A 17,306-nucleotide genomic window follows, 5' to 3' on the forward strand; every position below is an offset into this window, starting at 1 on the left:
TGTTATTTAAAGAAAATATCATCACCCAAAAAACAAGTATGTCAGATGGATAAAAAAAAACATTTGTGTTCTAAATGGGAGTAAAAAATCAGCTGAGCGGGTTTTAGGCTCTGATCAGGCTACTTGGCATCAGTCAAATTTGGCAACCGGCATCACTGTCACACAGTGGCTGAAATTGCTGGTGTGCACTCTCTAAGAGGGCAGCCATGTGAATGAAAGAAGGCATCTTCAAACCCACAGCACAGTAATTCAGTATGGCTAGTTTGTCAGTAATTTCCCAGAGAGTCTCTCCCACAGTTTTGTCTACAGTCACTGCTGCAGCACTGATGATAAAAATTGCATGCTCTTCTTCTCAGAGGCCATTGATCGTAGTGTTTTCATATCTGTAGTGGATTCAACAGGCACTTGTTTAGGGGCAATTGGACTCACAATTGGACTCACTGACTCTTTCAGCCTCCCAGACAAGCGAGAGAGTAGAGAGAGGTTCTTTTGATCTTTTCCATCCTCAGCTGTGGTGTATCATCTTGATAGCTGAGGTTGTTGCCCATACATTTTTTCTGTGCCAACAACTGCTCTCCGTTCTACCATCAATACCACGGACATTAAGTTGAAGAAAGAAGCAAAGGGTAAAACCAGTGCCAGACTGCATTTTATGGAGGAAAAAGTTCCTTCTCATAACGCCGTTAAGAAGCAGCATATTCCATAGTATACTTGACAGACACCTGGCTTAGTGCTGACCAAATGCTTTCCCTAAGTTTCCCTTTTGGAGTATTTTCCCAATTCGTTGCATATTGTACTGTTAGATCATTTACACAGTTTTTTTATAACAGGCATGTAAAGTCATACATTTAGAAGTAAAATGTTGTCTAATGTTTAAGTTAGATGTTAAATTGCCACAACATCCACAACATCCCTGATTCAGAATCTGAAGGTTTCAATCGCAAATCTGATGTTATGGGAATAGATACAATCTATTGCTTTGAGGAGTACTTTTCCATTCAGATATATCATAAATGACTCACTGTAGACTATTTTAGCCCAGTTGAAGAGAGATTTTCCTGAGTGTGTCTCAGTGAATCAGTGACTTTATCCTCTACAAGGGATAACATTACAGGATAGCATTAGAGTGAAGAGCCTTGGACTTTCTGTCTGTTGTACTTGAGTGACTTGGCACAGAGTGAGGCAATGAACTCAGCCATGTGTTAAACACGGATCTGCATGTGTGTTTACATCCTTACAATACACTGCCTATCTAAAACCACATGGTTATGTATGCCACAGTTATAATAGAAGTTGTATTTAAAGTACAGTAAAGTTTGGAGACAGAAGAATATAGAACAGATACATGTAATGCACCCCCTGCTCTCGCTGCCAAGTCCTGTTGTCCTTTACTGCAGATGAGACCACACAGAGAGGAGAATTCAGTGTGGATGGGTATACATTATGCCCGAAGTAGGTCTTGTTTTCTCAGACTATTTTATACACCCCTAATGTTTTGAGGTAAAGGAAAGTCTTACAGCCTTATACAGAACATGGAAAGACCATAAAGACGTGGCTGTATAAGAGAGGCATGCCTCAATTTGGTACTTTTTAATGTGCAAAAATGTGTTTTTGAATGAGTTTTTTGAGTGCAATGTTGTATGAAGAACTGGCACATTAGCACTCAATATTTCCACACTCGACACATTAGTTTGGGTGAAGTTCTTCCCTCAGGTCTAATTGCTTGATAACTACCAGCGCTGCTACTGTAGGAATCAAATCCTTGCCCAACTTTTTTTAAACTTTCCGTGCAATCACATATTTCCAAAGTTGGAAACCCCTTTAGTGGTCTAATGAAGCAAGCCTTGTATTATAGAAAGACAAGCATTTCATTGAAGTCCTTGCTCTCCATAGCTTACCAATACAGCAACTGTTAGGAACCATCTGTCTGTCCCCTCATCTTTCTGTCATCTCATCAACATTGTTTGCACACATTTCCATCTTTTCACAAGCAGGGCTTCTGTACACATGTCCCCATTAGACAAGGCTCAGTCACCACAGGTCAAAGTGAGTCCAGAGACAATAAAGATGTTGAGGGGCCTCTGTCAGAGAGAACGAGCGCTGGGACCCCTGACAACAGGGAGTAAAAATTGGCTGGTATGCTGGAAACTTTGTTAAGCCCCCAGGCAGGAAGATGCTGCGCTCACTTGTGGTTAATGTGGTCATGTTCTAAATGTCCACAACTGACTCTATTGATGAGAAGGGCATAGAGGAGAAGGGGAAAACGGGAGGTTGTCTGATGATGCCGATGTCCTTTGGCTCATTAGCCCTCTAAAGCCTTTAAACAAAGACGCCATGCCTTCATATCAGTCAAGCAAATGTTTCCAGCACATATACATAGAATCAGATGACTCTTTTATTCAGATGTGTCAATTGTTGTGGAAGTAATGTAATTTACACCAAATGTATATTTAGAACCTGGACCTACCTTGTGCCTCAAAATTCACAAACACATATTTGTTAGCTTTATACAGTATCCAACAGCCTCTCTCTCTGTTGTAAGGGTTGGGCAAGAGAAGATTAGGTCCTTTAGCCTGATTGTGTGTTCCTGGTACTGGCTGCTTTGGCCCTGCCTGAGCCCCTTCACTGTTACCTTCACCAGCCGTCACATTTCCATCTGCACAGGGTGAACACCTACCACAAAGTCTCGTCTTGCTCCGTTCCACAAGACGTTGGGGATGAAGGAGCCAGTTAAGGGCTATGGAGTCATTTTCTAATAGAAATATGGTGATATAGTGAAGGGATGAATATATTTTCTGTGTTCTTTGTTGCATAGGTAATTGGATTTCACTGAATTTATCAGTAGGAAAAAAGCTACCACTATGTCAGAAGGTGGATGTAATTCTCGTTTAAATAGCTACATCTCAGTTAGAGTTTGCTTCAAAGGTGTTTTATTTGTGCTCATATTTTAATACAGTGGCTGTAGTTGCGTTTAATTCCTCATTTTTAGGACAAAACCCAATTCAGTAACCAAAGTCAGTAGAGCAAATACAAGGATAAAAGGAAGTAGGATATGCTTGCTGTTTGTGTTGTGGTACTGCCAACTTCAATGGGGTTTTAAATTAAAAGTGAGTGACTATAGATTATAGACATATTGTAGTCAAGATCACATTTTGGGGTGAACTGCTCCTTTAAGAATGTGCGGGTTTGTGTAGCAATAAATATACTAAGTGTTGAGGCCATTTGTTTTGGGAATACTCAAAGCTATTATTTCCCTCAAAATGATGCCACAACTTGCCATGTTGGAGAGAAGGATGAGACTGTGGAAGACTGGCATTTAAAACAAGCCACCACAGCACCTGCGTGCAGCATCTACCCACCCATGAAGCAACCATCCAAGGTCTTGCCATACTTCCCTACCATCAGCCTAGATTTATGTCTGCTTGCATCTATACATAGTCATTTGTTTTGGCCTGAAGTTGCACAAGACAGCCTACAGAAGCATTTTTGTAACCGCAAAACCCAGCAAGCTTATTATTGTTTGTATTTCAGTCTTTGCTTAAACCATCTTTTTTTTTCCATCTCACGGTGTTTGAGTTCCACCACTTTGTGAACTGCTGTTCTGTGTTAGCTGAAAGATCAGTATGACATGATGTATGGCCGTGATGCTGCCATGTCTGTCATGTGTGATAGCAATACATGGACTGTTTTTATTTTGTTGATGGGAAGTTATTGGAAAATTGGCTCGCACGTCAGAATAGTCAATCCAACAGCCACTGGCAAAAACATATTAAAATATTTTGCTGAGCCTCTCTTGATTCAGGAAGACAAAATTCTCACAATGACTCCAGAATGTCCTATTAATAATTTAAAGATGTTTAACAGATTCCTTCAGTATGATTTCTCTCATCCATATCTGCTAACTTATTGCTCTCATGTGTCCTTACAATTGTTTTGAGTGATGTTTGACTTTTTTAAAATACTCCCCCATGACATTTTTTTTCATTCAGCTGCAATTTTCTTTGCTGATGCTTCCTGATTGGCTTCAACCGCTGAGGTATCTCAGTTCTCATATTTCGTCTGTCATCAGTTTTGGAAACCCATCAGATCTGACATCTTAAGGATGTTCCAAATCATTTAATTCTACTTGGAGGAGTAAGGAGAAAGAAAATAAGTGGACTCTGAAGTAGCCTTTGTCTTATGAAACCCTTCTTCACTGTTTGCCCATTTTTTCCTGCTGCTGTATTTCCAGATTCCTGATTATGGCAAAAAAAAATCTGCATATTTCTGTAGGTAGAGGTTACAAAACATTTGAGACGGACTTAGTTATTTAGCTAAAATATGCAAGAATATCACAGATTAACAAAACAGATGTATCAGAAAGATAATGTCTTCAGTTTTAAATATACCTTCCAAGTACTTAATATGATAATGAGCGTTTGTTTTTAACTTTTTTTTCTATTTGCACTGGTGTGTTAACAAGCCTGTCCTAATTATGTGTACCTCTAACACCACTCTCCCTTCTATCTAGATGTGGACATCCTCCAAAAGTTGGGGCTTAAGGGAGAGAAGCCGTCACGCTCGGTGCCAGCAGGGGTTATTCCATTCAGATCTGGGATCATCCTCAACCAGCGGGCGCACATCGAAGCTCCGTTGCGCTCAGTTTTCCCAGCGGCCGTCTGGCCCAACGTGGCACTGGTCCTGAGTGTGCGCTCACACCGTGTCAGCAGTGCTTTCCTCTTCACCCTGCTCTCAGGCCGCAGGAAGCTCCTTCTTGGTCTGCAGCTTGTACCGGGCAAACTGGTCCTTCACACAGGACCAAACACCTCAGTGGCACTGCCCTATGAGCCCCATGATGGCCAGTGGCACCAGCTGGCAGTGGGAATTAATGGACAGAGAGTGACTCTATATGCCTCCTGCGGAGAGCAGAGTGTTCATGCAGACTTTGGGTGGGACAGTGAGGATAAACTGGCTCCAGAGCTCCAGGGCTCCTTCCTGCTGGGGCGGGCGAGCCAACAGCAAGCTTCAGCACACTTTGAAGGAGCCATCTGCCAGTTTGACCTAGTCCCTTCTGCACAGGCAGCTCACAACTACTGCAGGTACATTAAGAAACAGTGCAGGGAAGCTGATACATACAGGCCTAACCTTCCTCCCTTGCTGCCTATCTTAACACGAGAAACAAACATCACAGCTACCACTGCTACAACAAAACGTGGTGGCCCGGAAACAGCCAGGAAGCCTACAGGGCTAAGCTTAGCCAGGAGTGTTGCCGCTGCTGCCTCGGCTGTCAGATATGTGGCCCCCACCCAAACAATAAAACCCAACCCTGGGACCATTCCTACACCTGTGCTGGGAACCGTGATGCCAATCACAGTCCAGGTTGGGCTGGCCTCTCCACCTCCCAAGGTCAGGACCCAAACTGTCACAGCACCACTCAGGACCCGAGTTCCCCCCACAAAACCACCAACCGCAAAGCCCTCCACCTCTAAAGCTTCAAATCAGAAATCCTCCAAACCTACTCCCCCTAAGCCCACTCCTCATAGCAGCCCCAAAAAGACAATTGCAGGATCAGACAACAAGAAGAAACCAACTATTTCTGCCACTTCCAGCACCAAACCCTCTAAGACAAAACCTGACTCTTCCTTATCAGACCAAAGTGCAGTCCCAAAGAAACCACAACCCACCACAGCCAAGAAAACATCTCCCAAGCCAAAAGTTACAACATCCAAAGCCACTCTGTCCAAATCCAAAGTAAATTCTGTCAAGGTTGTCCCTTCTAAACCAACAATATCCAAAGTCTACCCCTCCAAATCAACAATCTCCAAAACTGCAACTGCTAAAACCTCCAAGCCAGACTCCAAACAGGTCACCAAGCCAACAAAGCAGGCCAGAACTAACCCCAAGGCTCCAGTTACTCCACGACCTACCAGATCGTCATACAATCCAGCAACACCACCTGCCACTGACGGTTTCCAGAGCTGGGAGGTGGCACCAACTCAGTTCTCCCTTCTGGCTGGACCTGTAGGACAAAAAGGAGAAATAGGCCCCCAGGTAAGCACATTATGCTACTGAGTTGATAAGTAAGTGTTTCTGTGTTGTTGTGCCCTTAATTTATATTTATGGGCTAGAGCACTCTTTTTTGATTTGGATCAAGGGTTAGCTAGCACCACATGCTTGAAGGACATAAGGTGCCTGTTGGACTGGTCGGGAACCAGTGTAAAACAGCTGAAACTGACATAATATGGTCCCTTTTTTTTTTGCTCTGGTGAGACTTCAACTAAAATGCAGTAGCAAAACATGCAGGCTACGTCTGCTATTTGTGCTGGCAGTTGTAGGTGGTGAGTTCAGTGGTTTATGTTGGTAAAGTGGTGAAAGTGTTTTTTTTATCACCAGTGAAAGGCCAGGTTTGATTCTAGTGCTCTAAGGCTGGAAATAAGACACCACAGAGATATGTGGGTTAATGTAGCACTATCTTCTTTCCCACACAGGTTAGAAATCCTACTTTTCCTCCTTCCTCTGTGCACAAAACCCTCCAGGCTGGGTGTGACGTGTCAGGTCTGACGCCTTGCCGTCTCTCCACCAGATTCCTCTGTCCTAAAGGGCTAGTGGGGGTCACATGGCCCTCCTTCAAAGCCAGGTCAAGGGTCAAAACAGTCAGTAAACACCATCATTCCGCTTCTCAATGCAGGCACAAAGGTAGACCAGGAGTGGGAACACCAAGACAGACAGATCCATTTTCACCTTTTTATATAGATTACAGTTCACACCAAGCCTCAGGGAGCATCTCATTTGCATCTTGACTGACAACTTGAGCACCCTGGGCCATAGTTGATTATTTTCTTATGACCACAGAGCAGGGGAAAGGACTGTGTTAACAACTTCAGAGTTTTGTTCACATTGTTCGGAATAAGCAAATGAATTGTGTTGGGAACTACACACAGTTGACAACACAGTTCCTTTTCTACAAAAGCAGCCTGAGAAAACCACGTTGTCCATCTCTTTGGCATGTTTTGGGTGTGTTGTACTTGTATTTTAAAGCCACCCTTGTGATTGAATCATCCAGGAGTCATTTTTAGTGTTAGATTTGAGCACAGCCCGTGTTTGATACGTGTGCCTTGCTTATCCTTTGTAGTGGCCTGTAATTTACTGCTGTAGATTGCAGAGTGCGGTGTGTCTAGGGCTGACTAATTTTCCTCTGTAGTGATGTCCACACCAAGCACGACTGTCATTACTGTCACCTGAATTACTGCCATTTAGAAAGCTCTAACTGCAATCTCAATATAGAGTGCTGTAATCCACCATTAAAGGGAGATTGCAGACGAATGAGTAAGGGGTGTTATAATGTAATTTACTGAAACAGTGACTGACATCATTTACAAATGCCATACTATGCCGAACCCAAGAAAGAAACTTTTGCCATGATATGCCAAATACAGTATGCAGCAGGTTATACCAATCTTCAAGCAGCTCTGTCTATACAAATCTGTGCCTTACCATTCATCCAGAGCAAAGAAACAGAACACAAACTGTAGCATGTGGTCCAGTTATTGTTCAAGGGTTTGCTGAATTCATAAACATGCACCACACCTTAAATTACATGTGTTTAAAATGATAAATGTTTAAAAACCTAAATGGAGTGATAGGAAAGAATCAAATAGGCTAGACTAGATGAATTATTCATTGTGAGAATCATAGTTGTAAGGACATTTATACATAGTGAGATATGGTTTTGTTTTTTACTGTGAATTTTTGGGCATTTTATGCCTTTTATTGGATAGTAACCGTTTAGAGATGACTGGAAACGATGGGAGAGAGTGAGAGAGACATGCAACAAAGGTCCACTGCCGGAATCAAACCACGGGCATTGTGGTAATGTGGCATGTATGGCAAGACTTGATTTCAAGGATAAGGTTAGAATTAAGTGGTTATGGTTAGGCATTCAATTGTTGGTTAAGGTTAGGATAAGGCGTAAGGGAATGTATTATGTAAGTGTCCTTACAACTATAGAAAGTCAGGCGTACATGTGTGTATTTGTATGGATATGTCTCAGTCTTGCCATGTAGTGCCACTGAGAGATGCCAGATGAACCCAGTCACACTTAGTTTTTCTTTCATAAACATAAACTCTTTCTCACAGTCTTGTACACACACACATACTCTCTCTGTTTCTCTCTATCTCAAACATGCACACATTTTGACAAATATGAAACTAAGAAGCCAATGTAAAACCTCACGTTCATTCAGGTTCTGGTCACTAGCTTTGTTTGACATTACTCTTTCTGCCTTAAGTATCTTTACACACTATAACCATAATCTGCACTCTTGTTTCCACTGTGCAGAATCTGCACTCTGGCTGCCAGTGCTTTCTGTCAAAGATCTGCTCTGAATGTGATTTATATGTTCTGAATTTTTTAATATGATTATTTATTAATTGAAGCCATATTGACTTTGAGATCAAATTTAATGAAGTGACGGGTTCAGAATTCCTTGCACATCTAGACTTCTGTATTCAGTAAGAGGCTACCTGCAAGCTGCTCCAGTACTTGAATGTTTCCACTATTAAAAAGCTTTTAAAGAGATTAATTTTACATTTGGCAATAAAGGAAAAGAAGAGAGTTTGCACATTTTTAATGTCTAATCCAGTAGTTTTTAATCAGTTTGTAATTAATTATATAATACACTTTCAATACACTTTGTAATTTGGATTCAGTTGTCAGGCGGCATCAATCATGCTCTCATAGGCACACTCAGCAAGTCTAAACTTCATAACAGAAAACAGCCTTTGCCATCTGTCTGTGTTTGAAATGCGGTGACTGGAAAATGCTTTCTGATGTGCGAATTTCGTGAGACTTCAACCTCCCGGGTTAGAGAGCAGTCAACAAACAAAATCTCCCAGAAACAAAGAAAAGAATATATGTTTAAGACAGGCAGGTGCAAAAAGGAAAAAAGACACTTGGAATAAACAAACAAGGAAGGAGGGGTGAAGCAGGGGGTGGAAGTGTGAAGATGGACAGGGGGTGTGTGTTGATGTCGACAGGTCCTTAGGCCACCATAGTGCACCACCACCTGTAACAAGAGGGGTGGTCTCAACCATGGAGGTCATCCTAGAAGAGTTGGTTGGGAGGCCAATTATAATTCTCAGCAATATAAACCAGAACACAGAGACACAGGTATCCACTACACAGGTAGGAGCTGTGATCACTATAACCTTTAGGTGGAGGTCTCTGTATATAAGAGGGCTAGGGTTGTTTTGAAGTGTAAATTGTTTTTTGAAGTTTTCCCTTTTGTCTCTTAAAGTTCATAGCCTTGTGAAAATTGAGATGAGGAAACTGCAGAAAGGGCACAACTTTCACACGTCAATAACAATGCTTTATGGTAGATTCTGCTGCTTTTTTACTAGATCTTCATATCTGTGTTATCTCAGGCATCAGATTTAACAACATGGTAAAAATACTGTAACGCAATTTGCGGTGCACAAAGCATTTTAGAAATGCTATACGCTCAGGCTTGAACACACATTTGCATCAGGATCCAGAGCCCTGCAGGTAGCTCTTAGTTGGCCTCAGCAACCACAAGCCCACTGTTTTTCCTGACTTCTCCTTTTCCTCTTTTTTGATTAAAAGAAAACGATTGAGCCTGATAAAGGCACACAGGGGCATTGACTGTCGCAGGAAATGACCTGTTACGTCTAGTGTTTCTACAGTTTCCTGCCACACTAGCACAGTACTTCCTGATGGATAAGGCTGAACTCTCATCACCCGGGGAATGAAAAGGTGTCACTTTTTTACCCAGCCTGTCTCTGGGTTCACTGTGGAAATGCAGAAAGGAGTCTTTAAAGATCTGATGGCTTTGAGAGAGTATGATCGTATGGTATCATTCGACATGTCAAAACACAACACTGACTGAATACTGTTTCTCTCTAGGGACTGTTCGGACCTCCAGGGAAGCCAGGCCTACCAGGCAAGAGGGGTCCTCGGGTGAGTTTCATTCCTCTTTTTCCTCTTGGTTGCCCTCAAACACCTCTAGCCACATTAAACACACCTCCCATGGTAACCTCTAGAATTCTTTTTTCTTTTTTCAGTGTTAGTCTCTAAAATGCTTTTTATGCATCTATGTTAATAACCTTAAGTATCTCTCTGCATGTGTCTGTGTGTATTGCTTGCGTGTTGCCCCCACTCCTGACGTATATGTTGACTGAAAGCTCAAAAACAAACAGACAGAAATAACCCTCTTGGCAGAAAGGTGATTTGGAGAGACAGACAGACAGACAAACAGACGTACAAGGACAGAGAGGAACGTATCTGTGTGTTTCAGCCTAAAAGGCAAAGTCCTGGACCATTTTTTGCAGTTAAAATAATAACCTGCCAGGCCGGGCTCCCACACCACTTTAAACCCCTCCCATCACCCAGCTGACACACACTCTCTCTCACATACTCACACACAAAGTTTTCCTATGCCGGCAGATTGACCATATTCTGCACGGGGCTGCGAGTGCTGACCTCCCACCCCTAAGCATAAACAGGAAAGCTCCTATAAAGACGGCCTTTCAAAAGGCTGCCTGTGCCACAGGATGCCTAATAAAAGCACTGTAAACAGACAGAGAACACATGGCTCCACTGGACTTTCTTCTCCTGCCTGAGTTGTTGCAGCAGGCTGCAGCGACACTTCATAGGAATCCCATTCTGGACTAATGAAAGGCCTCTTTCTCCACGGCAGTTAAACAGATATAGTCTCATTCGTGGATCCTCATTTAGGAATTCTCTTTTCCTTCCTCTGTTTCTCTCTCTGCCTCTGATGTATGGATGAATCCCCTGATTTTTCATATAGCAGACGACGAGATTGAGTGAAATTTCACTATTAGACTGATTGGCTTTAAATTTTGGTGCAGACATTTAAGTTCCCCTCTGGATGATTTGTAATAATTAATTTAGTGATCAAAATGTTAAATTTGCTCAAATGTTTTGTTTATGAGCTAATAAATCCAACCACATTTGTTTATGTATCCCAACCAAACCTCAGTTGCTTTTAATGTTTAGTACTACTCAGCAAATGTTAGCACACTTACATGCTAAACTTAGATATTGGGCCATTATACTTGCTAAACCTCAACATGTTAGCATTATCATTCACCTCAACATCTTAGCATGCTAATGTTAGCACTTAACTCAAATCACCACTGTGCAGCCTCAAAGAGCTTGTTTTTTTAATATATGTTACAGACTTGGATAAGTCTCTGGTTCTTTGTCAACTACTAAACAAACATTTCACGCTACCCACACAGTTCAGATAATAAAACAAGTAAATACATCAGGTATAAATTATTGATGTCCACGGACACGTGCATGCATATTTTGGAAGCATGTGCGCTTGTATTTTCATGTGTGATTTTTAATGATTACTTAATGTTTGTGTCTGTCTATGTCTGAGAGTCTTAAGCTAAAGTCTCTGTGATCCCCCACCACTATAGATGTATAAGGAGGTCTTTGTCTGGCTCTAATTAAAGCTATTTAAGCCCCAGCAGCACCTCCCATCCCGTCTCTAGTTGCGGTTCCACAACATCAATCCCGCTTAGTTGGATTTCTCAAGATCCAAATCAAACTTATCTGGACTAAAACTTTAATTGGGCTTAAAAATTCTAAGCACAGAGCTGCCTGAACTTAGTCATGCCAAGTATTATATAAGCATGATTATGAGTGGAACTATTTTTGTAAAGCAAAGCAGTAGCTTTTCTGAAAATATGGCTCATATTTAACTGGATCATTTCCTTACATATTAACTGAAAAATCAGTTCCTCCTGTTTCAGTTGGAGCCCAAAAGGTGTTTTGACAAAAAAATAAAACTCAACTCAAACTTGTCCTTGGTGAGGCCTTTATGTCTGTCTCAAATCTCATTCATCAGCAGTATGTATCGACCAATCACCGCACTGATTTACATCCTGGTGGCTTAGACGTGGCCTTTGTCAGCCACAGCGAAACAGCTGTTGAACTGCATGTGGCATTGTCAGTGGAAGTGGTTGGTTTGCAAAGTGCAAACAATGAAAACAAGCCTCTCCAATAAAAAAGTACTTGTAAAGGCCATCGGTTTTGATGCAGCTCTAACGGGGGTCACTTGCAAACATGCCGCCAGTGTCTGACTCTGACCTCAAAGTCATTTTGTTTGACACATGCACAAGTACACATCAGAGCTCACACAGACGTGTATTCACACTACAACACAAATCCCACAGCGTGTAGCACAGACATATGCGGTTGTGTTTATGACCTGCCTATATAAAGAGTGAGACATATTGTGACGCTTTCCTGTAAACAAAAGCATTTATCAAGTTTAATTGCTGCTGCCATGTGTGTGCAAACACTGAGACACATATACACACTTGCAAACATGCGCTCATAAACACGTTTCCCAAACTTGCCCTAGATAAGAGTGTGGTATCAATTTGGGAAAACAAAATTCACTCATTCATCAGTGAAATAATTAACTCCAAATCTGAATTTACGCTGCAGGTTTCTTTGGCTGCAGACCCACAGGTGGCATAGCATGATTGGATCATAAGTGCTGGAAGTCAGACTGTGTTTACGGCAGAGCCCATTAAAAGGGCTCGTCTAAAATATTCAATGTGGGAATGTAACCTTGAGAGTGATGTCATATATCCAGATTTAAGATCCACCAAGTACGCAAGCCATGTGTGTGCAAACATTGAGGCACATATACGCACTTGCAAACATTTGCTCATAAACACATTGTTCAAACTCTCCCTGGATAAGAGTGTGGTTTCAATTTGGGAAAAAGAAATTCACTCATTGATCAGTGAAATAATGAACTCCACATCTACATTTACACAGCAGGTTTCTTTAGCTGCAGGCTCAGAGGTTGAATAGCACAATCCATTCATAAGCATCATCTCCTATGGGAAAAGATAAATTCCAGTCACAGGTTTTTGCTGAAGACAGAGCTGTTTGCAGCTCTGCCAGTTTTTTGCATGACTGTCCGTAGCCTTGGATTACTGGAAGACTGTATGATGACACACAGAGCACCATTGAGCCCACCAAGCACCACCCATGAACCTTGACCTCTGATCCCACACATGTGAGTGTGAGACGCTGTCGCTATGGCAACCACTGTCAGTACAGAAAGCTTTTGGTAGGAGCTGGTGTCCAGGAATGGTCAGGGTGAGTGTGTTTGTAGGTGTATAATGACGGCGGTGGTAGAAGGGTGTGAGAGGAAACGTGTGGTGGATGCATCGCGGCTACACAGGCATGTATCTATTTGAAGGCTGACTGCATATATGTCTGGAGCCTGCTGGGTCAAAAGGGTCTTTGTCTGGGTGAAAAAAAACTCTGTCGCCCATCTTTCCTCATGCTTCCTCTCCAAACCGCTGCTCTGTCACAAAACCACCTTGCTTCACCTACACTTGAAGCTAATTCAGGTCACAGAAGTTTACCAGATATTTCTAATAGAAAACTAACCTGGAAAATTGTCAATGTAAAGAAATTTCAAATGAGTAAAGGTGTTAAGCCCTGCTCAGGGCAGTGTGTTGGGCTGTTTTGGTAACACCAGGCGACAGAGCAGCTTTTTAAGGGTCTGTCTAATCCCCAGTGTAAGCTGTGGATCTCTTCTTTGGAACATTACTGTAATAAGCTCCAGGACATCCAAACGCACAGACTATGCTTCAATTCACTATTTTTGCAGCTTCCTTTAAGGGAGTACCAGATTTTAGGCTAAATGTTTGGCACAAGATTAGCTTTAGGTTTCCTTTCTAATTTACAAACTTGTCATTGCCACTATGAGCTTTTACTGTTATTGTTGCAAATGCTTAAATACTACTTAATATTTCCTTTTTCATGTAGTCTATTCACCACATGATGTATTTAGCCCAAAGAACCTTGGCACAGCTGAATTCATTTGCCTCGTCTGCTTCTGTTATTAAGAAGTTTTACTGTAATTTATGTGGTATTTGGCTGTAAATTCTGCTCTTTTCACTCAGCGATGGTGAGGCAAGCTGTTGCAACTTTAACGAACAGTGAGATATTTTCCTGATTCCTCAGAGGCAGAAGTTCTATGTGTGTGCAAACTGGGAACTTTAATTATGAAGGGGCTGCACTTGCTCTCTTGATCTAATGTTAGTTAATCATATTTTGACCCTCGGGGCACTCATTTGGCACAGCATCATACAGAATCTCTTTCATCTTTATATACTGTACATTTAAACCGCCTTTACGAGCTAGTGTTGAGTGTCAGACTGTGTTTACAGCAAAGCCCATTAAAAGGGCTCGTCTAAAATATTCTGTGTGGGAATGTAACCTCAGGAATGATGTCATGCATCTAGATTTTTCCTGGTTGGTTTAAAGTTGCACGTATGGGCTAAAATTTAGTAGATTCAAGCGCAAAAAAATATACCTCAAAACAGGCAGTACACATGTTTCCATAACATGAAACATTAGGAGCTATCATCTGTTTAGATTTTGACCATTTTGTCTCAACTTAGAATCAGTATGAAATGGACAAAGTTGTTACCACAGGAACCACAGTAACGCCCTGCATCACGGTTCAGAGGTTGGTGGTTTTTCTTCTGATAGCCCTCAGCTTTAGTGCACCCCACCCTCGCCTTCTCTAATTAGACACCTGTTGTAAGAGAAAGGGACACAACATGGAGACAAGAGAGCATAGTACCAAATGTTGGTGCCAGCTCGTCCCAAATCTGCGGTAAACCGCTGGGTTAATTTTGAAGCATGTAATTCAAACATGTCTAGTTTGTTTAAGTTTATTTTGGGCACAACAGCACCTCATAACACTGTCTGGACACTAACTCTCTAGGGATCACCAGCTGCATACAAAATGAAAGGGGAAGACCATGTGGGAGGAAAAGAGGCAAGATCATTAAAACTTGGAATGACAATATCATGAGTGTGAAACACAACAAATAAAAAACAGATCACACTTCTTTTAAATGTCTTTAAAACCATATTTAAAAATTCCTGTGGATTACTGCCATCATGTTAGTTTGTTTTGAAATGTCTTCAAAGACTATTAACAGGAATCACATTTTCAGTCCCAAGAGAGTAGTTCTGTATGTACTGAAGTTCTCCAGAGAAAAATTAACTACTCTCCAGAGAATAAAAATGTGATCACTGTTATTAGTCTTTGGAGCCATTTCTGAACAAGCTACCATGCCCAAATTCTTCATAATGAAAAATCATATCATAAAGTGCAACAATTCGGTTCATTGGTGTGTTTTTAGTCGTTTGGAAAACAACATAGGCCTACAGTACAGAGGAATAAGATATATCAAGCTTTGGATACACACACAATACTTGTAAGCGGGATTCATTGTTGGCTTTGGCTCTGCACATGAGATTTGCTGACACTAAGGAAAATATACAAAACTTTTATATCATCTGTCTGTGTGGAAATCCTGAATTTTCTGTGAGTCACATCAGAGATAACTACACTTTTACACATGCTTAGTAACGTCCTGTTCATTTATGAGAAGCCCTGTCTCTGAAACTCTCATCAAGTGAATCAGACATGACTGTCAGCAACATGCTCATCGACAGGAAGTGGAGTTATGGCAAAAGGCATTTATGTTGTCATGTCTGCACCCGACCAGGGCGCCCGTTTTTGAACTTTACTCAAAGGGCTTTTTTGTTGAACTGCAGCTCAACTCCCAGATAACCTTTTCTCTGTTGGGTAATAGAGAGCCGCCTGTCTGGACGTTGTAGATGCTGTTTTTTGATGCTGCAGACCAGATCACCGACATAATGGTTTCCTGATTTGTTTTGACTCACCTCAGTGAAACCCGCTGACCCAGCTCTTAAAGAAGTTGTGGCTCTTTTTCCGCCCTCTCTGACTAGCTCGACCCTTGACCCAGTACAGGGGGAAGGTGAGGGGCCCATGGGTGTCATACCACGTGGAGAGTGGGAGTGAGGTCAGAGATTCACAGGAAAAAGTCACTCAGAGGAAGAGGAGGTAGACAGATAGATGGATGGATGGATGGATGGATGGGTGGATGGATGGATGGATGGATGGATGGGATGTAAGCCTATAACAACACCAACAAAACTCGCCAGTGCTTCTGTCTGACAGCTGCTATTTGAACTAAAGAAAAATTGGTGTAGATTTATTCTCTGGCTTCCAAAGTGCCTTGGCTAAAACGTCCCATGGGGGCTGCTGGATAGGCCAAGTTGGTTCACATTACCGATATGCTGCTACTGTAGATCTCACTTTGTTTGATTTCAGACACAGTTGTGTTCATTCCCTCAGCAACAGCCTATGCTGACAGAAACACACACCAGCAGAGGAATTCAAAATGTTATGCTATGAGACGATCTGCATTACTCATTAAGATGCTTGACAAATGTGTGTTTGTGTGTGTTTGCGCATGTGTGTGTGGTGTAGGGGGGTTGTGCTGTGTGAGGCAACAGGGGGCAGGAAAACCACATCCATATGGTGAAGCAGCTCCACAGAGCCCCATTTTCCATAAGCTTCTACCCCCAACACCAAACCCAAATACCTTACCACCCAACTCTCTCTCTCTCTCTCTCACACACACACACACACACACAAACACTTAATGTAAAGGAAAGTAGGTTAAAGTAGCATGAAGGCTGAGGTTCTCCAGACAGTTGTTGTGCCCCCATCCTCTCTCTGGTCTTAATAACAGTAGCAAAGCCGCAGTCTATATCAACTCTGTCAGAATATGAAGATTGATTGAGATTTCGATCACGGTTTGATGTTGTTTTCCTCTTTCTGCCTTTTCTACAGGGCGCCCCTGGTCCCCATGGAAACCCTGGCCGACCTGGTCCACCAGGGCTCAAGGTATCTTTTGCATACACACTCTTAGTCTAACTCTTGATCACAAATAAGCCTTTCTGTTTTTTGCCAGGAACCCAAAAGCCTTGTTGACTTTTCCACATTAAACCATAACTTGTGTTTATCATTTAAAGAGGTCATATTATTCCCCATTACCGGTTTAATATTTTCATTTTCGTGGTCTAATTACAAACAATTGCATGTTTATGATCAAAAAGTACCCAGTTGCAGCTGTTCAAGGCCTCACTAAGCCTGAAATGTGCTGTTTTGTGGCTGCTCAATATCCCACTCTTTTGATTTTCTGAGTGACGCACATGTACACCAACCACAGGTAACAGATTATAGCACACATAAAGTAGAGAAGAGAATTTAGCGCAACTATAGATGACAGAAAAACATATTACAGTCTCTCACAGTGAGCTTAAATGAATGCACATAAATTAGGTAAACATCATAAATAAACATTTAGTTTCTTTCAGGAGGAGCGAGGGGTCCTGTTGGACGGACAGGCTCCCCTCC

General features: G+C 42.0%; 1 protein-coding gene across 1 annotated transcript in view; it reads left to right on the forward strand.

Moving 5' to 3' along the window:
- Nucleotides 1-2,212: 2,212 nt before the first annotated feature.
- col27a1a (collagen, type XXVII, alpha 1a) overlaps nucleotides 2,213-17,306 on the forward strand; it is a 66,109-nt gene continuing 51,015 nt past the window's right edge. Inside the window, exons 1-4 of the mRNA XM_053339497.1 lie at nucleotides 2,213-2,270; nucleotides 4,511-6,030; nucleotides 9,902-9,955; nucleotides 16,740-16,793. Of these exons, the coding sequence (XP_053195472.1) occupies nucleotides 2,213-2,270; nucleotides 4,511-6,030; nucleotides 9,902-9,955; nucleotides 16,740-16,793 (1,686 nt within the window). The remainder of the gene's footprint in view (nucleotides 2,271-4,510; nucleotides 6,031-9,901; nucleotides 9,956-16,739; nucleotides 16,794-17,306) is intronic.

Source organism: Scomber japonicus, chromosome 19 (assembly GCF_027409825.1).
Source record: "Scomber japonicus isolate fScoJap1 chromosome 19, fScoJap1.pri, whole genome shotgun sequence".
Taxonomy (NCBI): Eukaryota; Metazoa; Chordata; class Actinopteri; order Scombriformes; family Scombridae; genus Scomber; species Scomber japonicus.